This window comes from Lytechinus variegatus, chromosome 11, assembly GCF_018143015.1.
Source record: "Lytechinus variegatus isolate NC3 chromosome 11, Lvar_3.0, whole genome shotgun sequence".
NCBI lineage: Eukaryota > Metazoa > Echinodermata > Echinoidea > Temnopleuroida > Toxopneustidae > Lytechinus > Lytechinus variegatus.
In genome coordinates, this window is record NC_054750.1 from 859,038 (window position 1) to 882,777 (window position 23,740).

Sequence of the window (23,740 nt, forward strand, 5' to 3'; positions counted from 1 at the left end):
TCTGTAAAGCGCTTTGAGCCGTTGAGGGAAAAGCACTATTAAACAAGTGGAATGCCTCTGGCCGTCTCACCTGCATCACGCGGTTCAATATAGCAGCAGTGCTGACTTTGAATACTACTCTAACTCGCACAAGATGTTCAGTGGTACATGGTTACTCTTATGTCCACTTTTTATGAACTAGACCAATAAACTTACAGAGATATGATGGTTATTCAACAAAAAACCCCAACATGGCCAAAGTTCATTGACCTTACATGACCTTTGACCTTGATCATGTGACCTGAAACTCGAACAGGATGTTCAGTGATACTTGATTACTCTTATGTACAAGTTTCATGAATCAGATCCATAAACTTTCAAAGTTATGATGGTAATTCAACAGATACACCCAATTCGGCCAAAGTTCATTGACCTTTGACCTTGGCCATGTGACCTGAAACGCGCAAAGGATGTTCAGTGATACTTGATTACTCTAATGTCCAAGTTTAATGAACTAGACCAATAAACTTTCAAAGTTATGATGGTAATTCAACAGATACCCCCGATTCGGCCAAAGTTCATTGACCCTAAATGACCTTTGACCTTAATCATGAGACCTCAAACTTGCACAAAATTTTCAGTGATGCTTGATTACTATTATGTCCAAGTTTCATGAATCAGATCCATAAACTTTCAAAGTTATGAGGGGAAATCAACAGATATCCCCAATTTGGCCAAAGTTCATTGACCCTAAATGACCTTTGACCTTGGTCATGTGACATGAAACTCTAATAGGATGTTCAGTAATACTTGATTAACCTTATGGCCAAGTTTTATTAACCAGGTCCATATACTTTCTAAGTTATGACGTCATTTCAAAACTTTAACCTCAGGTTAAGATTTGATGTTGACGCCGCCGCCGCCGGAAAAGCGGCGCCTATAGTCTCACTTTGCTTCGCAGGTGAGACAAAAACTAGCTATTATTATCATTATTATTAGCATCACATAGTTAAGACTAGAAAAAAAGCTGAAACAAGTCTATTTGATTAAAATTACGGATGTACAGACAGTAAATTCACTTACACACTGACTAAAGCATAGAAACAGCTTGCTTCTGCACATTTCCAAAAAAATCCATCAATTTGTATGCCCGACCTCCATTCCTACTTACGTTCCAAACGCTACTCAAACCATGATATAATATAATACCAACTATGAATAAACTAGAAAACGTAGACAAATTGTAAAAGAAATTCCATTTAACGAGGGTCTAACCGACGTACCTTATGGAACTGGCTACCTATGGAGCATACAAATATTTGCCTGCACCTGTTAAACTGTAAGTTTATAATAGTCATGTTTTTTTTAAATTAATTGGACTACATTAATTACATCAGGTCTTGCTGTATTGGATGTCTGCTCTTCTTCTGATCTGAATCTAAGTCCAAAGAAGATATCCGGCGCAATGATGTTACCAGCTTTGTTAAGACCTGTCGCAGCTTGGGTGTATTGTTCTTCTACTTCTTCAATAGTTGGCTTGGCTATGTTAAAGCAATAGTACATTAAACATTGTTACCAGGTTATATACTAGCAAGAGTATTGACCTCCTTGTATGATGCACTACACAATCTTTGTTCAACTACTCAGTATCAATCAGGCTTGCTCAGTATTACATGTATCATCAGATTACTTGAAACAAAATAGGGTCACTATTTTCACAAATTCTCGGGGCACATGTGATTCCATGAACCAAAACTTAGGCTGAAATGTCCTTCATACATATGTATATGTGACAATAATAAAATTCATCTAAAATAGTCATATTCTTCCTTTGTAGTGAGTGCCAAAAGAATCTTTATAACAAAATCTGGAAATTACAGTACATATACATGTACTTGTATATCGCTTATGAAAATCTTGTCATGGTACCTGGTCAAAAACCTATCATTGCATGGATCTTTAATGCAAAATACAAAGCTAGGTATTACTGCATGCAACACACTAACAAGAATGTGTAGACTAATGCTACACACCACTGAAATTGGTGACTTTGTATTTCTTAGAAGCAAACTTATAAAAGAAATTGCATTTTTTTATTAAAAAAAAGTCTCAAGACACAGATCCTACATGTTGTACCTTCTTGTGATAGATCAGTCCTCCTTCTGGCAAGTCTTTCCTGTATGATATCCAAGCTTTCTCTGCCTTCCATTGATGTACCTGTTTCTCTCACATCCTTCACCTGTGTCTCAGCCTCTCTGGTTGCGACCACAGGAGGGGGTTGTTGAAGCTTCATGACAGTCTCGTAGTGGATTTGGGCAGAGGTTGGCAATACAGGGCGGGCATCAGGGTCACTAAGTGCTTCATCATACGTTCCTAAAGAAAAGACGAATAAAGACATTCCAATTTGTTTATAAAACAGGCTGATATCTCACAGATGATATTATTTATAATACTCAGCCCTGTAACGATGTAATAACTATCTTGTGGTGTAGAGAGAGCACGTGGCAAGCACTACAGTCCAAACCCAAACATCTAAAATGTCTGTTCAGAGTAAAATTCTTCAAGGAGGCATCTCCAGAGCCCCCCCCCAAAAAAAAAAAAAAAAAAAATGAATCAATAAATAAATAAACTTTTTGATCTTGCCTCTACAATTTGTGCTGAGAATTTCACTTTTATATTCTTCACTGTGGTATAACTTACAAATTATCAGAAGGAAACATGAACATTGAACCCAAGGAAGTATTCTAAGTAAGTTTTGATTAACAGTAAAGTGGATTGCCCGTATAAAGAGAAGTTCAGAATGACATCTTCTTACGTATATGCTGCAAGTGTGATTTTGTACGGTGCATCAGTTTTGGTCAGTGGGCTATGTTCGGCCGGAATGACCATGACGGCCGATCCTGCATTGAACTCGGTCAGTGAAAATCAGTCAATGAAAGGGCCTTACTCGAACTTGAACCCGAACTTAAACTTGTTACGTAACAACCATTATTCTATTCGTGAACTGATTGCACTCAGATGTGAGAGAACTGCATTGTTACCTGACGTTTATACTACCTTGAAAGAATGTGGTATACTCAAAAGGAAAAGAGGTCGTCGTGGAGGAAAGCATATCCACAAAAAGATCCAAGTTAGAGTAACAAATGATCGTCCAGCAAAAAGGAAAAATGGAGATCAATTAAGACCTAAACAGATAATTCCAATCGAACGTGAAAAACCAACGTCTGATCTGCCTTCAGTCTACATGACTAATACCCGATCACTAAATAACAAATTCGACGAATTCTATTTGGTGATAAAGGAATATGAAGTTGATGTAATTGCAGTTTGTGAGACTTGGTTCAATGATAATACACCAATTGAATCACTTGGCTTAGAAGGCTACAGCCTTCAGTCTAAAAACAGAACAGAACGTCGAGGAGGGGGTGTGGCACTCTATATAAGAGATAGTCTGAATTCATCTACAGTCGATTATCTCCCTGTTCCACCTGAGCATGAAGTAATATGGGCCCGGATACGTCCATGTCGTTTACCAAGATCAGTATCCTGTATATTTCTTGCCTGTGTGTACTCCCCTCCTAATAACCCAAACAGTGACTCTCTTGTCGAATATCTTCTATGTGCAGTAGACACCATTTTGTCTCGGCATCCTGATGCTGGAATAGTTGTCATGGGTGATTTCAATCGTTTAAACATTGTTCCACTCCTACAAGGTCATGGTTTAAAGCAAGTGGTCAATAAATCTACCTGTAATGACGCCATCCTAGACAAGATTATTACAAACCTAGACTCCTTCTATGCTCCCATAACTTTGCTCTCTCCTATCGGACGAAGTGACCACAATGGAGTCCTTTGGTCGCCAGATTCTAACCATCTAAAACTTCCAAATAAGACACAGCGAAAGGTCATTCGTCCAATGCGGGATTCTGATGTGAGACAATTTGGCCAGTGGATATCTAGCCATGATTGGTCCAACGTCCGCGATGCTGGAAATGTTGATGCTAAGTGCAATGAATTCTACTCAGATCTCAATGCAGCAATTGATAGATTCTTCCCAGCTAAAACAATCCAAGTTCATTCGAGAGATAAGTTATGGGTTACCCCGAGAATCAAAGCACTAATCAAGAAGAGACAGGCTGCCTTTGCAAAAAGGTCTTCTGATTGGCACCGCCTTAGGAATAAAGTGCAAAGAGAGATACGGGAAGCCAAAAAGAAGTATTACAGAGACAGAGTTCAACGGTTAAAGAAGCAGAATCCTCGAGCTTGGTATCAGTTCATCAAGCTCCAGACGTCCACCTCTGCACCCAGTATCACGCTCGATATTCCTGGGTTAGAGCCTTCGGACCATCAAGGGATTGCTAACGCGATCAATGATCATTTCGTTAACATTTCCAGTGATATCCCAAGGCTTGATAGAGACTCTCTTCCAACATGCTTTCCATGCCGCCCACAAGACTTTCCTTCGGTCCAACCATGGAATATCTACAAGGACCTCAAGAAAGTTAAACCTGGAAAGAGTTGTGGACCAGACGGAATTTCCACCAAGCTTATCCAAGAGTTTGCCGTTGAACTTAGTGTACCAATTACATACATTGTCAATGCTTCGCTTCAAGAAGGGACAGTTCCACGTCAGTGGAAAAGGTCTATCGTTGTACCAATACCGAAGGAATCGCCTGCAAGCGAACTGACAAAGCTTCGCCCGATTTCCCTGACGGATCACTTCTCAAAGCTTGTCGAGCTGGTAGTTTATCGGTTAGCTTTCGGTGATATTGCTCATAACATTGACAGTCAACAGTTCGGAAGCAGAAGCAACATGTCAACAGCGCATTACCTTGTTAACCTCATGGAGTATGTTCATCGCAACGCGGACAAGCTTGGTAACATCACGACACTTGTGTTCACGGACTTCACCAAAGCGTTCGATCTTGTCCAACACAACGTGGCAATTGACAGACTGCATTGCATGGGTGTTCGTCCGTCGCTGATTCCCTGGATTTCTAGTTTTCTAAGTAATCGCCAGCAAGTAACGCGTTATTTAGACAAATTGTCTACCCCGGGGTCAGCAAATGCAGGTGTTCCGCAAGGGACTCGCCTAGGTCCACTTGTGTTCCTAGCGATGATAAATAGTGCTCTCCAAACATCAACAAATGTGGCACGATGGAAATACGTTGATGATATGACATTTGCAGATACTTGCAGTATAAGTGGAGAAAGTATGGTTTCGGATGCTTTAGAGTCGCTAACACAATGGTGTCAGGAGTCAAACATGCGATTGAATCCCATTAAATGTAAGGCCATGCGGGTTACCTTCTCCAAAATCCCACCTCAACCTCTAGTTCTTGAGATCAATGATGCCATTCTTCAAGATATAAGGGAGATAAAGCTGCTTGGTGTTACTATACAATGCAACTTGAAGTGGGATTCCCATGTGAGCGATATTGTGCGCCGAGCTTCCAGAAAACTGTACATCATTCGTGTGATGAAGAGATACCGGGCCCCAGTGGAGGACTTACTTACAATATTCACCTGCTATGTTCGCCCAAACGTGGAGTATTGCGTCCCGGTGTGGCATTCCTCTATCACTGCACAACAGAGTACCTCAATCGAACGGATTCAAAAGAGAGCATTGCGTCTCATCTATGGTGATCAGTATGTGACATACAAGAATGCTCTCCAACTATCCAAACTTGACACTCTTTATCACCGACGGGACGTGCTCTGCTTGAATTTTGCCAAGTCTCTCCTTATCAGGTTTCGCGACTGGTTACCTGAACTTCAGAGCACTCATAGATCCCTGAGACATAGTGATAAACTTAGAGAACCCAAATGCAGGACTGTACGGTATCGGAGTAGTGCCCTGCCATTTCTCGTCCGACTACTGAATAAGAATGGACTGTTTTAGCTTGGTCGGCTTAAATAAACCTGTTTATCATAGTCTATACATATGCAATGCCATGATTTAATTTGTAATATTTGCTAATTGATTTGTTTATGTGACATTAATTTTAGAGTAATTTTAATGATGTTTTACTTATTTCCCGCCAGTATATCTCTATTATTCAAATGTGGTTGTACACTAGGAAACGCTTCTGACCATAATCTTAATATTTTCACTGATTTAAGGATTGTTCATTATATTTGTGTTTAATAGATTACTTTTTTAATAGGTAATTACTTGAAATCAATAAACGTAAAACTTTAAAGAAACTGGCAGTATACTTAACGAATTATTAACACATACGCTGCCCACTTTTTTCATATTAAACTCATAATAGCACATGCATGAATCATATAGTTTTTTCCTTTATCATTTTATTTTTTCGTTATTTGAAGTATCTCTTGCGAATTTGTTTAATGTTTTCCGTTAATTTGTTAATAATTTCCGATTTTATTATAATTGAAAACTACAATGGCATACACACTATTCATTTCCTAGATACACAATTCACTTTAAGTTAATATTTCATTCTAGATTTCTACAACTCAATTAGTTTCAATATAATACTTTATCCATGTCATTTATTTTGTATTTATCTGTTACTGTTTGAATATATTTTTTATCATTATTACCTTGTAATACATCGCAATTCGGCCATTTATCTATCTATCTATCTATCTAAATAAAAAAAAAAAATATTATTGTCTGAAAACACCATATACACTCTGGAATAATCTATGGAACTAAGAACATAGTGGGTACCCAATTTCATTTTGAGAATGTATGTTGAAAACTATATGCATAAACTATATGTACCATAAGGTTTTGTTGCCCAAGAGCAACCCAGATTTTGGTAACAGTTCCATATTTTTTTGGAGGGGCATCTGTGCGGAGTCCGAAGATCTTAATGTTGTTGACTCTATGAAGTCCTTTTAAGTGCCATGTTGTACCATATGGCAAAAAATGTTGCATATGAACTACATTATGTACACATATATTTGTCTCATATGAATAATGGAGACACGGGACATCCTTGAGGAATCAAACCCTACCTGGTTTTATGGCATAGCCAGCTCCGACAGCAGATACTTGGGTCTCTACATCGTGTGTGGTTACATTAGGTCTTTCTGTAACATCAGTCTCCATCTAGGAAAAAAAAATATGGAAGTAAATTTTAGAGTTAATTGAATTATGGGATGACTTATTCAAAATCTACAAAACTGAAGATACAATACATTTTTAGAAAGTGAAACAGCTATTAAGTTAAGAATCAAAATCTGCATGTATATCATTTTTGGTTGTAAATAGACTCCTATTACATGTACAGAGCTGCCAACCTGAACAAGAACATTTCAGTATTTTTGAAGCTGAAAATCAGTATTTTGGTGAGGAAATCAGTATTTTCGAAGAAATACGATAGGACAACACATGAAACTGAAACTTGAGAAATCAGTATTTTGCATGAAACCATCAGTATTCTTCTCATTTTTCAGTACTAAATACGGAAAATCCGTACTACTTTCAGCTCTGCATGTACCTCTACGAGTGCCTGAAAATTTTCATTGACAGATGAACAGGAGCAACAGACCTTGATTTCTGATCCCACTTGCATAGCCTCCTCTTCCACCTCTTCCTGTCTAGAAGTCTCCCTCTCATCTTCTTTTGGCATCACCATGACGACCCTCCCTCTCGGAGATGGTATGGGAGGCACCCTCTCCATTTCCTCCTCCTCATCCAATGAAACTTCCTTCAAAATCACATCATCAACCTTTGAAGACTTCCTGCTTTTCCGGAAGTGTTTGGGTTGGGTATTTGCCGATTTCCTGATTTTTGCATTCTTTTGTCCCGGTTCGAGTTCCGTCCTGGAATCATTCTCTTTGCTCTCCAATCTCTCTCTTCTTCTCTGTCTGTGATCATAAAAAAAGGTTTAAACAAACAATTCGATTAATAACAGTGGATGGTATTCCCATTTAATGAAACCCAGTTTTATCTCTAGTTAAAAAATTAGACTACACTCTTGATTTTATTAGTCACGATTTAAGATAATTATTTATTGAAATTCACTGTTTACTCCTCAAATCGTTTTTTTTTCTCTCTCATTTCATAACAAAATCTAATTTTGGGACAAATTTTCACAACAGCATAACAGCAATTTTGACTTGATGAATGACTTTACAACCGTCATCCCATAAAGGCCACAAGAATACTATGCATTAACTTTGTACATGACTAAAATTAAAACTCATCAACATTTTCATAGTTGTTATGGTGAGACAAATTGCCCAATTTATATCAACAAAAGGGCATTCTCATGTTAACTTATACGATGATGAATGGAAGAGAAGATACTGAATGTTACCTAGAGGTTGTGGCAAGCACATCTGTAGTTTGTTCTGGCTCCAGATGCAAGAGTTGCATTTGTCCTCCATTTTGCTTCCTAAATTCCTCCTCCCTTGCCAGCTCTAGCCTCCTTTTCTCCTGTTGGTAAGCAAGGATCTCCTCTGGAGAAACAATTGGAAGCTTTGGCTGGAGAGGCCTTTTAAAGTTCGCTTGGAGAAGAGGTTGCGGCTCAGGGTTTTTAAGATGCAGAAGTGGGAGGTTGATTCTAGTTCTTTCTGTTTGGGAAGTTTGTTTCGATGGCACTTGACTTCGCACAGGAGCATGTTGCATCGGCTGAGGTGCAGCCATGGTAGGTTTGGCACTGTCAATCCTCAAAAGTGGGATATCAATCTTCCCTTGTAGAGGGTTCACCGAATATGCCCCTTCTGCCGGTCGATTCCCCCATGCTTCACGTGGAGTATGCCCAGGTGGGCCATGATGACCATTCGCGTATGGAGGCACATGTGTCTGGTCACCTTGATGCATCATCTTGGGCTGATTCATTTGTGAGTAGGGGACATTGGAATATTGAGGGACAGGAAATTTGTAATCTGTTTCTGGGGGTATCCTCAGCAGAGGCATCACACTGACCACCTTCTGCGGTATTCCTTGGGGGCATAGTTCGGTGGGCCACGCGGTGTACGATTATCAAAAGTGAAAGATTGCTTGTACTGAGGGGGTTCGACTGGACCCCTCCTTGGTGGTGAGGAAGCAACTGTCCTTTCTGGTAACACTTTCAAAAGAACTATGTCCTTCCTGTCATGACTGGGACCTCTTGCACTGTCCCGTTCCCTGGTAGGTATCAAGTCATACTCACTCCCCCCTACCATGCCCACAGCACCCTGCCCACCCCTACCATCATCTTTTGGAATGGTAAGAAGTGGAAATCCTGTAATCATTCCTGGAATGCTTCTTGCAGACATTGGAGGTCTTCCTCTGTGATGGTTACTGGGTTCTCTAGAGCTAGCCAGGTCCTCAAGCTTCAAAGGAGGAACTCCATTAGTTCCTGTACTCGCCTGGGCAGCAGAATCAGCAAAAGTTTCAACCTGAACTTCACCATCATGAGTGCTTAAACCTTGGTCTCTAGAACTATCCTCTCCAACACTGTGACTTTTCTTTGCTTCTGTTACATTTGAAGGGCATGCTGATGATTGTTGTTTAGCCTGGGCTGGTAAATCTTGATCAGTTTTGTTCTGATGGCCCTCATTTCCATTTGAAGACATGGAACCATTTGTGTCAGCATGATGTTGTCCATCAGTTGTTTGCTCTAGATTGTTCAATATTAATGTTCCTGCTGTGTCTAGCATACTCATCATGGATTGGTGCTGTGCCTTCGAAGAGATTTAAAAACAATTATTAGCCATCGGCCCATCGCAAAATTTGGCCAGATACTAGTATTCAAAGTTTTTAACCTTACATCAAACTAAGCCTCACCCTATATGCAAGTCTAGCTCAGATTAATGACCACTAAATTACTCAAAGTGGATTGGTACGAGCATTCATGCCCTCTGCTCTGATTGTGCATACTGCATACATTGTAGCATAATATCAAGGACTTGGGAATGAACAGTGATAAAAATTACTAGGAATAAATTTGAAGGATAAAGAAGGGTCAAGTGATACAAGTTCCTTTAATACATATATTACAAATGTATAATTTATGTTCGAAGTAACTTTCCAAAATGGATTAACAGCAGACGGGAGTGTATAGATATTTAATGAAAGTTATTTATCTGAATTCCTCGAAGAAATCTGGGTGGGTTATTCCACATATGATATGAATAGATCATCCTCACTCAGATTAGTAAGAACATCCCTCCAAACATTCTTCAATTACTAAGAGAAAGAGGTATTTTTATGCGTGACCTTTGACCTAAACAACCTTCCCCCCCTCCCAAAAAAAATACATATATATATTCAATAAAAATGATCAAATCGATGTCACTATACATGTATATATACTTCGACCATGTTTGATATTGATACGTCAAATCAATGGTTCTTGTTATCACAAGAAAAAAAGACGGACATACAATCCCCAGAAAAACCTTGGTTCTGGAGGCAATGTCATTGTCAATGACTTCATTACCAACCACTCACCTCCATAATCCTTTTGACTTCAGATCTAACTAGCTTCTTGATATCTCCATTCTTCCCTTTCCCTCTTCCAGCACCAGCAGTAGTTGCCGTAGCCTGCATGTCTGACAATGACATCTGACTCTTCTCATCTTCTTCCATTGAATTCCTGAAAGACAAAAAAAAAACATAAGTACAGCTTCCTCTAAACTAAGCTAAAGGATTCATTATCACGCATGGTATTCCGAGTGCACTTTATCAGTTATCAAATTTTGCAAATTGATATTAAGACAATCATCACTAATTTAATATATTTTGATATAAAGCATCTTAATTGCTTCAATTCGCCCGGGCATTACATGTCCAAGTATTTCCAATTTTTGAAGAAATCACATTTCATTATGTAGACTCTTTGCATTACTATGCGATATTTGGGGAAGCTGCTCGCATGACCTCAAAAATCAACAAATGGATTTTCTCATGAAATTCCCATAAATTTTATTCATTTCAGGTAGGTGTTGGGAATATCAGAACGCTAGAACCGATTTCAAATGAAAAGATTCAATTTCTGGTTCGCAGTCGTCCCCCCCCCCCCCCCCCCCCCGGTTCAATTGACTTTAAGAAAAAAAATCATGAAGTTTGAACATACATTGGGTGATTTCAAGTAGCTAGGCCTCTGGTGTTGACCTTTTGGTGTTTATGTTAGGTCAATTTTCACACGATTATAACACCTCAACGCAAAATTAAGATGGTCCCCGAAAGTCACTCACTACCAATGCAAAGTACCAAAAGCTTCGGTCTGTTTGGTTGTTCCGTGTGCTGAACTCAGCTCCGATGGCTCCACTCACCGATTACAGAGACCAAAGTTCTACTTCTAACTCAATGATCATACATGTACAGGGACTCAATGCAAGCAATGGCCATGTGTTTATGTATTAAAATCGGATAAACCAGGAAAGTGGGAGTTGCTCAACAGTCAAAGTCAGTTTTTTCTTTCCTTTTAAGCTTATTTCTTCCCTTTTAAGTTTATTTCTTCCCCCTTTAGTTCATTTCAGGCTAAAATGGAATAATCTATTTTGGTCCAGTTATTAATGGGGGAGGGGGGGGGTTGCACAATTGAGAGCTGTTTGTGTACGAGGAAAAAAAAATAACTTAAAAACTCCTTGTCCTTGAAACATACACTACGGAGCTGCCAACTGTCTATGGCCTTGCCCTTGGACATTTTCACGGTAACGGACGTTACACAGCACAATTTCACAGACTCTAGAAGTAGAAGTTTAGAAGAACAAATTATTTTAAGCAGCGGGCGGGAGCTCCCTGCGTTAGGCTCCGGGCCGCTTCGGGGGCCGATGCCGAGCTCCCTGACTCGGGTTATTTCAATCACTGCACAGTCACAGACACAGTCTATTTTTCTCGGGATCACAGTTTACACAATAACGCAACAAACTATTGACATGCAATTTATCAACTGATACCGCAACAACTCACTGTTGGTTACTCTACACAGCTCACTAAAAGATAGTTCATTCGGAAAATTTAAGCACTTTTTCCCCGTGTACAATCTAACATTTGAAACGGTGTTTACGTCGCGACCAAATATAATATAAAGTTTTAAACTCGAGAGGGCGTGTATGAATCATAATTTTGCGATAATGCAGCTTCTACTAGAAGCTGCATTATCGCAAAATTACATCGTTTTCACGAACCGGGCCAGAAGTATTCACTCTAAAAAAAAAATATTGGAATAAAAATGCTCCATGAGGGTAATAATCCATTTCCAATTAACTTTGAGCTTTTCTTTGGAGCATATTTATTTATCCAGTGTGATGAAAGTTTTGCCTATTCTAAAGTAATTGCTGCTTATTTTTAACCTTACTGCATGGACAATATGCTTCCCGCATTTGGTAAAATTGGTTAGACACATTATCACCCTCGTGCTGGTTAAAATTTTACCCGTTTTTTTTTTTACAGTTTTTTCAACCAATAGATAATCCATCATCGCCATCAACAAAACCCCCATCATCAGTATCATAAAATATAAAGGAATAACAACCAGAGACTATAAATTCGCTTAATCCATTGTCTTAAAAAATTATTATTTAACTTGCTATATTTGTGTTGAGTATATGTTGCAAATATATTCCCCTCTCTTCCTCAACACCCCTCCATGAATCTCTCTCTCTCTACCCCCTAAAGTACTCCTCCCTCATATGTCTTCTTTCTCTATCTCAGTCCTCTACTTCATCCTTCACTTCTATAGGCCTACTCTCAGTTCCCCCTCTCCTCTTAGGCTCCCTTACCTTCTCCCTCCCTTTAAATGGAAACATACATGCACAAGGAATAAGGGAATTGATGAATACAAACATTCACTTTTGGGCAGAATATTAACACTTCTACCAAGATTTTAACCTGAAAAGGACCGACCTTCACCCTTGATCTACTTACCTTTTCAATCTTTCTTTTCCCCCCTCACATTAGTCATTTCAAATTATCTGTGACATCAAATTATCACCCTTAACCTTTTCTCTCTACTTTGATTAAATACTTTTAAGATAACAAGCATGATGAACATGATCTGAAATGACCCTTGACCCCGGCCTTTGACACTGACCCAATGACCTATTAGCCATTACATTGACATTTAACAGAATCAAGACTATTGTAAATCTAGGAATTTCAAATCTATTAAATTTTTCATTTTGAATTCTTTACCCATTTATTGACCCCAAAATGACCTTTGACCTAAAAGGCTAATTAGGGAGCTTTACATAACTCGTCGGACATTTTATCTGACAGTTAGCATAGAAGCATTGCTGCTAAGCCAATCAAAATCAATCATTTACATGTCACTGAGTTTTGCATATTACTGTTTTATGAAAATAAGCGAAAGTTTGAAATGTCATTTCTTTCTTTTTTTACATCCTAGTTTGATGAAATTTTCAGAGTTGTGTTTGTCTGATTTTTTCTCTATTTATTCAAATCAACATTTTACGGGGTGGACCTGGGGAGCGTTTCATGAAAGGACTTGTCGGACGTTTTATCCGACAAGTCCCATTTTATCCGACAGTGACTATAGTAACAGAGCCTCTCAGCCAATCAGAATCAAGGAAAGATGTCAGATCTGACAACTTGTCAGACAAAAATGTTGATGAAACGGTCCCCTGATCTTTAATGAAACACTCTCCTGGTCTGTACATATTCATTTGTTTGTCTTATAACTATGATTATAATCTTATTCATTATTGCTGATCCAACAAAAGAAATGACAAACAATTTCCATCTTTTCTCCCCGTCACCAAATGAATGCAATTTAAAACATGTAATTTGCAAGCTGACTAATAAAGAACTGCATGCAGTTATCATATTCAACAGTTCTCATAGTTAAGAATATACTGTCGCTATATTGCATTCATGGTTACCGTAAATGTATTTTGGGAGAAACAAAAAAATGACTGATTTGGTCAATTTAGAACGAGCAAATTTTGAACCATGCTTCAGTTGGGAAAACTGGGAGGTGTGTGGCTTGAGTGAAGCTAGCTTAGGATAAACTTAAAGGAGAGGGAAGTTGTGGAAGGGAAAATAATAATGAGATAAATGGGATAGTATTAAGAGAGAAGAGGGAGGAGGGGGATGAAGAGGAAGGAGAAGAAGAAGAGGAAGAAGGAGAAGAACAAGAATAAGAAGGAGGAGGAGGAGAAGAAGAATACAAAGAAGAAGGTGGAGGAGGAGGAGAAGAAGAAAAAGAAGAAGACGGAGCAGGAGGAGGAAAAGGAAGGAGAAGGGGAGGCAAATCCTAATACATTAGGATTAAGGAAAGAATAGTTTAATTTACTCCAACGATGTTGTAGGACTAAGCCTGTTTATCGATCAAAGTAGAATGTCTATTGCTGCTCTCCTTCAGAATAAAATGAAACTCCAAGAAAATGGGAGAATAATACAGAGAATAGGAGGATGAGAAGGATGAGGAGAAGAGGAAAAAGTGGAAAAATAAGGAGGGGATTAGAAGAAGGAGAAAAAGGGAGAACAAGCAAGAAAAGATGAGAAGAAAATGAGGAGGAAATTAAAGCAAGGTGAACAAGCAAGGGATTGAAAAGGATAAGTAGAGGGAGGGAGGGAGGTAAAGGAGAGGAAGACAAACAACAGCTAGACAGTGCAATTCATAACAGGGTCCAACCATGATTCACAAAATACCAAGTGAAATGATGTATACTAAACATGTGAGTTGCATCATGCTGAATTTTATTCATCTTATACAGCACCAATCAATATCTCATGTACCTCTTTATCACATCGACAAGTCAATGTATATCACAAACTGACAGATTTCTTTCTGTTTTCCACAAATCCCTTAATTCATGCAACAATAACAACAAATACACAATATTCTCTTGGAACTAAAGAGATACACGTAAAAATTATGAATAAAGAAAATAATTAGACAAACCATTACTGGACATTAAATGTGTGTTGCAGGCAAGCAAAGCATCTTTTCTATTTCGACTTAAATCTTTGGAAACATAGAAGCAATGGACCGCTTACTTCACAAGGTCACAATGAATGTAATGATCACATAATACACAGGGTGCTACATAACTTTATAGATGCACTTGCCCTGTTGGGCAAGTAAATTTTTATATATTTAACTTACCCGATAAAATCCTTGAAAAAAGTTTCACTTCTTCAAAAGAAAGTATTATGGTTTTAGAAACCATTGACCTTTTTCCCCCTCTCTTTTGACATGAATTATGTACATTGTTCTTGCATTTCTTTTTACAAAGTGATTTAGGGTCAGTATATCATATTGACCCTAATTGTGGTAATACTACTGTGAAAACTTTGCTTGCCCGATTCAAGCAAGTAGTTTTGGTCTTTACTTCAAACACTTGCCCGACTATAACTATTACTTGCCCCAGGCAATTGGGCAAGTGCTTATGTAGCACCCTGTTACACAAACATTTGATGTAAGAAACATTAAATCATACAAACAAAGGTGTAGATATATTGCAATGTTTGCACAGTTCAGATGGCAATGTTTTTGTGTGTTCTTAGGAATGACTTGATTTCACATTCAGATGAAATCATATTTTATAATGCTATTCCATGGTATGCTTTCCTGAACACAACACTTTGGTTTATGTGGGCACTTGTACACAAATACAAGACTTAAAGGACTAGTCCACCCCAACAAAAACTTGATTGGAATAACAGAGAAAAATCCAACAAGCATAACGCTGAAAAACTTCATCAAAATCGGATGTAAAATAAGAAAATTATGACATTTTAAAATTTCTCTTCATTACACAAAGCAGTTATATGCACATCTCGGTCGGTATGCAAATGAGGGAACTGATGACATCACTCAATCACTATTTCTTTTGTATTTTATTATATGAAATATTTTGATTTTCTCGTCACTATCATGTGAATTGAAGTTATATTCCTCCCTGAACACATAGAATTCCATTATTTGACATTTTGTGTTTCAGGCAAGGAGGTCCTAAGTGTGAAATTCGTAAAAATTGAAATATTGTATAATTCAAATAATAAAAAACAAAAAGAAATAGTGATTGAGTGACATCATCGACTCTCTCATTTGGATGTAACTGACTCGTTCATATAACTATTTGGTGAAAAATAAGTGAAACTTTGAAATGTCATAACTTTCTTATTTTACATCCGATTACGATGAAATTTTCAGCATTGTGCTTGTCTGATTTTTTTTCTATTGATTCAAGTCAACATTTTTCTGAGGTGAACTTGACCTTTAACTTATAATAACAAAGTCTCAGCAATGAATATAATCTATCTAAAGCCTATTTACAGGCACTGTTATAGTTGTACTGTTTTTATTAGTTACTGTTGGAAAGCCTACTTAAACTTAAAATACAATAACAGAATTGGTATCATCTGATAATTCAATCAATTATGGTAGAACTTGCTAAAATAATTAACCTGTTGATTTATAATTATGATTCCCATACATTCAAGTTTACATTAATAGTTGTTTTTTCATTTCTTATTTAAGATGGTCCAGTTCTTCTCATTGTATAAAAATTAAATATTAATGTTAGATGTAGTAATTTTGTAACTTTGCCTCAACCCAAATTAATAACATTAAACTGCAAAAAAGTATATTTTTTGTTCCACAATTACTTCACACGCTATAACCCAACGAAACCTGATAATGCATATCTGCTGAAATTATGAACAAATTAAAATATCACCTGAAGTGCCAGCAACAAGCACTGCTGCTGCTTTATTTACTTCTTAATACACAAAATGGGCCATTAATATTGCACAAATCAATTTTGTTAATGCAGCAAAAATACAGAAATTATATCTATGGAATGAAATTATATACTCTATACAATAGTACAAAATAATACACTTTCATCACCCAAAAGAAAAAAAAGATAAACATGATCAAAGATAAACAAAGCTCCATATTTCCAGACCAGTTTTGTTCTTTAAAGTGTTGCATAATTATGAAATTGACAGCACTGAACTCTTCAAATAGTCCTTCAAAACTCATTTATTTCAGCAGATGTGTAATAATTATCTTAATCGGATGAGCCTGTGCCTATAAATGCTGTAAAATATATATGGCGCAATCATCATCAGTATCACTATTTACTAATTTTCTAAAAAAGGCACTTTGTGAAAATGGTTGACTTTTCCCAAATAAAAGGAAAAAGAATAAAAGGTGAGTATACCATTTACTACACAGTCTACACAGCGATCTTTTTGGTTAACAGTCGTATGAAAATGATAAATGAATAAGAAAATGCAGTTACTAAAAATGTAATAACAATAATAATATGCAAAATTTAAATGTATATAGTGCTCAATATGTTTCTAGGCACTACATACTACATGTATTACCCAGGTTCAAATAGATGATATATTTCTCCTCGGTATATACTCTATGTCAATTATACCAGTTGTACATGATTAAATAAATGTATTAAAGTATAGTACATACTCTAGTACAGTATGAATATAGTTGGCAGTACAAATTAATATATCATGTTTTGCTTGAAGCTTGAATAATAATTTACTTATTATGATTTACTAAATATATTTACATTATATGAAGTTGCCTTATAAATACAAGAGTTGCAGATGTACTTTAGCACAAAAGGTAGTGTATGTGAAAAAAAATATGTTGCAGAAAGCTTTTTCTCTAAAATTATTTACAACATAGGGTACAGTACTACATTTTCTTTGTCTCATAGACAAATTTAAAAAAAGGAATAGAAGTATATATTCAAATTATACTGCAAGCAGATGGAAGTTCCAGATTATATATTGTATTCACATCCATACATACAGTAAAGTTCAGTTAGGCCAAACATTATCTTTCAAAATTTTCAAAAATGAACGTACATGATATTGAGCCACTGGATTGGAATAGGCACATTACTGAGAAGAGCATATACATAATTTTGGCTCAATTTGCTATGCTTTTTAGGGGTAATTTGATACTTGTTTTGTGATGTCTAATTATAATTTTTAAAAATAAAATGTCTATGCATTTTGTAAATTTTATTACTATCATCATTCATTATATAAAATGGTCTCAATACAGGGCTGCAACAAACAGTTTTTGACAACCTGCAAAAGAATGAGTGATATCTCACATAATTTCAATTTTCTGTTTGACATGACATGGGTGATATGAATACAATGTAGCACAAACAAATGTTGATTTGTGAAAGCCATTTTGAGGTCTCATTTTGGTCCATTTTGATGGTGAAAGGAGAGTGACATGTCTCTTTACAAGGCTAGAAAATGTGGACCTGCAAATTGCATATGGGTATGTATATTCTCTTGAAGGTAGAGAAATAGACATCCACAGGATGATAGGTTGATTTCATGTTACTCTGAAAGTTCTGGCACACATACAGTACATGATGTACCTTGGAAAGGGAGTATGACTATGTACATGTGAGTATACTATTACTTGTTAACGTAATTGATTTACTGCAAACGTACACATCCTTCCGTGCAAGCCTTGAGGGTGACTGCCCCTCAACTCACCCGGAACAAGTTTAGAGCATGTTCAAAACTTTTCTGCGTGCAAATCACACTTGTGTGCGCTTTTTCAGGCAACTGTGAGTGAGATGAGTGCGAGATACTGTCACCACATGCGACCTGCAGGTAGCAAATATAGTAACCTGCAAGTCACACGTAAGGCTTGCACGGAATGATGTGACATGGCCTTAACATATGTTTTTGATCAAACATGAATTGTGAAAGCTTACATAAAGGACCAAAGGCAATTTTTAAATGACTTGAATAGATAGTAATCCTTAGTTTTAATGGACTAGTAACAAGAAATGTGGAGAAAAAAAATTACCTTCAAATTACAATAAGATAATCTGATTCATGTTGTAAATGAAGGTTACAAAACGTGATCATTGACTTACTTATGAAGATTAATTCCCCTAAGACTGATTTTAAATGACTATGAGCAAATACATGCTTCACTGATGGAAACAACTTTTTTGAATTCATGACATTTTCTTCTGACCCAACAAAGGATCAGGGATCTACTTGCTAGAAATATCAGGGGAACATTTTCAAGAAGAGTCTTGTCAGTGATTTTCACTCCCTAATTTGCTCTCAGCCAATCAGATGCAAGGATTTCAGTAGCTTATAACAGTTATCAGAGAGAAATCACTTACACACCTCTTCATGAAAAGCTCTAATGATGAAATTCTCTTACAGTACCAAACTTTTATTTTCAAACTCGATGCAATTAACCCAGCACAATAAAACAGCCAAAATATTGTTCGTTGTAATTTTCAGTAGGAGCTCAAGAGCAATAATTCTTATAGTAGTTATATTATTTTGGTATAAAAATAGTATACACTGTTGCTATGCTATCCTTGGGGAAATTTGACGATTCCTTATTTCATTCACCTTTGCACAGTAGAGTGCGAGAGTCAATATGCATGTACTACTACTACATACACTGTAACCGGCAACATTTCATTCCAACTTTTTCAAAAGTTACACATACATGCACATTTTGCACATTCAATGGAAGTGAGCATTCTCCTCTTTGTAAATTGGGTTGGGATAGTCCACTGCTAAATCATGATTTTGAAGCAGAGAATCTCCTCTTTCACAACCAATCAATCGATTCCTAAAAATTAAATTTGTGCGACCTTCTTTGGTTTCATGGCTCCTGGACTCAAATTACTTGTAGAATAGGACTTTGTATCAAGGGGTGGGGATAGGCAAAGAATGCACGAATGTCAAACATTTGTTTAACCCTAAAAAGACTGGGGGGGCTGATTCAGCCCTCCCCCCCCTCTCGACATTTTTTTGCAAGAAGTCCGCCGCGCGAAATTTTTTGACCACTTTCGCTCGCTGACTTTTTACTTTCAAGTCTCCCGCAACTTTTGAGACCTAAATTGTGGCCCCCGGGTATGCGGTTCCAAAATTAAGCAACATTTTATAAGCGCATGCAGACCCCAAATTACTCAAAAACGTGAATTTGTGTACAAATCCAATGCAAATAGTGTTTTTAGCCAAAATTCATAAATGTATCATTATTTTTCCTTTTACTGCTTAAAATCAATTAATTTTATCTTTTTAATGGTCAAAATAAAGTCCCCGACAATTTCCATTGAAAACACAATAAAAAACAATAAGTCGAAAATAAATAAATATATAAGAAATTTAGAAAACAATAGAATACATAAGAAAATAAATGTGATGTTGAACTTTTTTAAAAATAAATTTGATCAGATGCCTATCTAGAGTATGTGAAACAAAAATTAGCATTTCAGGGGCATTATTTTATTAATTCGAGCAAACTATGATTTTACGCATAAATTAGCATAATTAATGAGACATGAGATGTTTTTCAGAATTTGATGTTAGAGTATTGTAGATAATGCCATGGGTAACGCGTGTGCCAATTTTCGTCGCGATCGCGCCATTGACGGCAGCCCCCCCCCCCCCCCCAGTCTTCTTAGGCGTCAAAATAGCCCAGTCTATTTAGGGTTAAACACCAAGTGATTTGTAGATTGCAGCGGATTAATTCATGCTTTATGTTGCCAAGCTCCATACCCTATAAAGAGTAACCTCAACAGACCACCCACTTTCTAAATTCAACCATAATCAACATAAAATGATAATCAACATAATTGCCCGTATTCAATTTATGAGAACTTGAAGCTAACAGCAATAAACAAAAATCCATTGAACATTGAGTACATATGGTTTCATTCACAGATCTTCTATCCCATGCTCTAAAAGCCATTTTCAAACCATACCAAGTAGCTCTATTACAAGGTACAATATTTCTAACTTGATCATCAGGACCTAAGAAGTATGTAAGGCAATGGTCGCCCATCAGATAAACCCTGTTTTCGGGAAACATTGAATCTGTAATAACCCACCATCACATATATATAACTAAACAGAAAACTACACGAAACATGCTTGGTTCAAATACTAAAATGATACAGTGAACACATGAAGGATTGGGGAGTGTGGCGGTGCAGTGGCAACAAGTGTCGCTGGATGACGACATTCGTTAGGCACATGAACTCTATGGATTTTGGAGCTTGGGTTGGTTATTCATGCAGACTCGAACAAGATGCCAGGGGGTGTGTTGGTGGTGGTGAAGCTGAAGCTTTTTGGAGGAGAGTTCTACTTACTTCGTCTTGGACTCCCTGGGTGTCTCACCGGTCGAACAGGGATGACCAAGGGTACCTTCGTCCTCGTCAGAATCTTCAAGAGAACTTACATCTGGAGAACTGGTGCTAGAAGAGCTCTGGTAGAAGTGGCCTTCGGTGCTGAGGATCCCACCCCCACTGGGACTCCGCCTGAGGATCTCCACAGAAGGTCTCCTCACCTTTACTCCGTCTGATAGATCAGGGTGCGGATTAGAGAACAGAGTGTCATCACTGGCCATAGGTAGGTTGTTCTTGGAATCAGCCTGCAGTTTGCCCACAATTGGAGTTTCTACAGAACCTGGATAACTTTGGTCTTGACGTGTTTGGGAAACATCATCAGATGAATCAGGTTTACTTGCATTGTTCTTCCTCTCATGACTGAAGTCAGCCATTTCATATTCAGTGACATCATTCATCCTTCTAGGGTCACTGCTGCTTCTCTTTTTATGAGTAAGCTTCTTTGATGATTTTCTGTCCTCTACATCAATAGATTTGGCTTTTGATTTAGGTTTTTTTGTAATAGACATTGTCATCTTTCCTTTGAGTAACTGGCTGATATTTGGAGAATTCCTTCGCTTTTCCTCACTTACTACAGGCAGCTGACGACGCTTCTTTGCAGTCTCTTTAACCTTTGGAGTGATCTCTCTGCAACTGGTTGCTCCAGTGTCATCCAAGAATTCACTTCCAACTTCATTTGGGGATCTCTCTAATAGAGGATGATTGTCATTTGCATTGACTGATGCACCCAATGGAAGAGAGTCTACAAGGTTGTCACTAGAACCCGACTTCTCGATAACTATTGCAGGTATACTCCCAACACTGATGGGTCTTGACATATCTACTGGTGCAACTTCTTCCCCTAGAAGGTGATCATCCTCTAGAGAAGCCTTCTCATGACCCGTTAGTTTTGTCTTATCTTGTCTACTGACCGAAGAGACTCTCTTTCGCCTTCCAGAATGCCTATGTCTCCCTGATAACGCTGAATCCTTCTTTTTACTACGTTTACCAGCAAAGGTAAATTGCACTTTGCCATGAGTTGATGTATCCTTTGATGATGCATGAGCATGTCTTTCTTCAACTTGCAAGATACCAGGTGCATACACCTGCTGCAGGAGCCACATGCTCACTAGGATCAGCTGCTGAGGAAGTTTAACTTGCATGACTGCCTTGGACTCTTCTGCAGGGTTGTCCAATTTCTGGAATCCCTGAGAAGGTTGTCTTCCTGACCATTTGCTCAACCAATCCACAAGCTTTGCAAGCTGTTGAAACTCCTTCCCAAAGCCCAGCCTGATCACTTTAAATCCCTCGGCAACAGTGATACCCGTAAAGCAGGAGTCTTCTTTCTTTTTCTTCAGCTGGACAGTGTTCCTACTTCTTGATGATTGCCTTTCCCTTTGCCTTCTTGGGCTTTCACTTATAGATCCAGACAAACTTGTCTGACTGTTGCTACGCTGAAGTGGTAACCTGGGTATTTCTGTGACATCTTCTCTTTCAAGAGGCCCACCAAATAGCGTTTTGAATAGTCCTGGACCATGAATTTTGGATGGGACTGACTTCATCTCACTATGTTCCACACTAACATCTAAAGCTTGATGTCCAAACTGCAGATCATTCATGTTCAAGGATGGCAGACTCACTTTCTGTTGTCTACCAGCATTCTTTTTGATTTCTGTATTAAACACCTGTTTGTGGAAAGACCTAATCAAGGGGAGCTCAGTGTGAGACATGAATGCATCTTCTTGAACTTGCTTTCCAAATGTCACCAAAAAGAAAGTCTCCAGAAAGTGAAGGTAAGCAGAACTACCTTCAAACTCCCTGGAACCGACTTGGAACTGCCTCACTTCCTCAGAATTCAGACGGCTTCCATTATTCTCCTGAGGAGTGGCACCATTACTCTCTGTTGTCGTATCAAATACAGAATCATCTTCTGCTTTGGACATAATACGGTTTCTTGGTTCTATGTCTCCATCGGCCTCAAAGACACTGTCATCCAAACTCCTGAAAGAAGATTTACGGATGTTCCGCTCCAGCATCTTCTTTTTGCTCTGCTTCTTGTAGTGAGCCATCAATGTCTCAAAGACTAAAGGAGTAGTTTCACCTTGAGGGACTTCCTTGCTGTCTTTCTTTTTCTTATGCTTCTGATCCGCAGGGACCTTCTTACGCCTCAGCTTCTCCTTGAGTCGTCCAAATTTTTCCTCCAGGAAAGGTGGGAGATCGCGTGTGTCATAGAAATGCCTGCCTAGTATTGACACCGTCTCTTTGGTGAGAGGGAGCTCAGCAATTGCTGTCATGAGGATATCATTGACTTCATTCTCCAGCTGAAGAAATCTTGAGAACGGGTAGAGGCACTCTGCCCAGTCTAGGACAGGTTTCAGTAATTTCTCTGTCTTCTCATGTTCCTTCAGATCAGCAGTTTGCTACAGGAAATATCAAAGGATACATTAAACAGATAATCAAAAGAAAAGGCTTTAAAAATCTTGAAAACGGATACATCACATTACTGATTTATTTTGATGGAAAACTGATAAAAGTGCCAGTTTGAATAAAATTATTAGAGTACAACTCCTATTGAAAAGAAGGTATCAAAGCCCCTACATTCACATGGTTACACACATTTTCATCACATTTAAGAATCCCCACATAAAGACAATCCACCAAAAATATTGCTACAGAA

At 37.9% G+C, this 23,740-nt stretch overlaps 1 protein-coding gene across 1 annotated transcript in view; it reads right to left on the bottom strand.

Annotated features, from left to right (window-relative positions):
• Window positions 1–23,740, bottom strand: part of LOC121424123 — a 90,469-nt gene that overhangs the window by 19,607 nt on the left and 47,122 nt on the right. Inside the window, 8 exon segments of the mRNA XM_041619722.1 lie at window positions 1,372–1,520; window positions 2,116–2,352; window positions 6,970–7,063; window positions 7,506–7,824; window positions 8,277–8,913; window positions 8,916–9,627; window positions 10,397–10,541; window positions 21,049–23,483. Of these exon segments, the coding sequence (XP_041475656.1) occupies window positions 1,372–1,520; window positions 2,116–2,352; window positions 6,970–7,063; window positions 7,506–7,824; window positions 8,277–8,913; window positions 8,916–9,627; window positions 10,397–10,541; window positions 21,049–23,483 (4,728 nt within the window).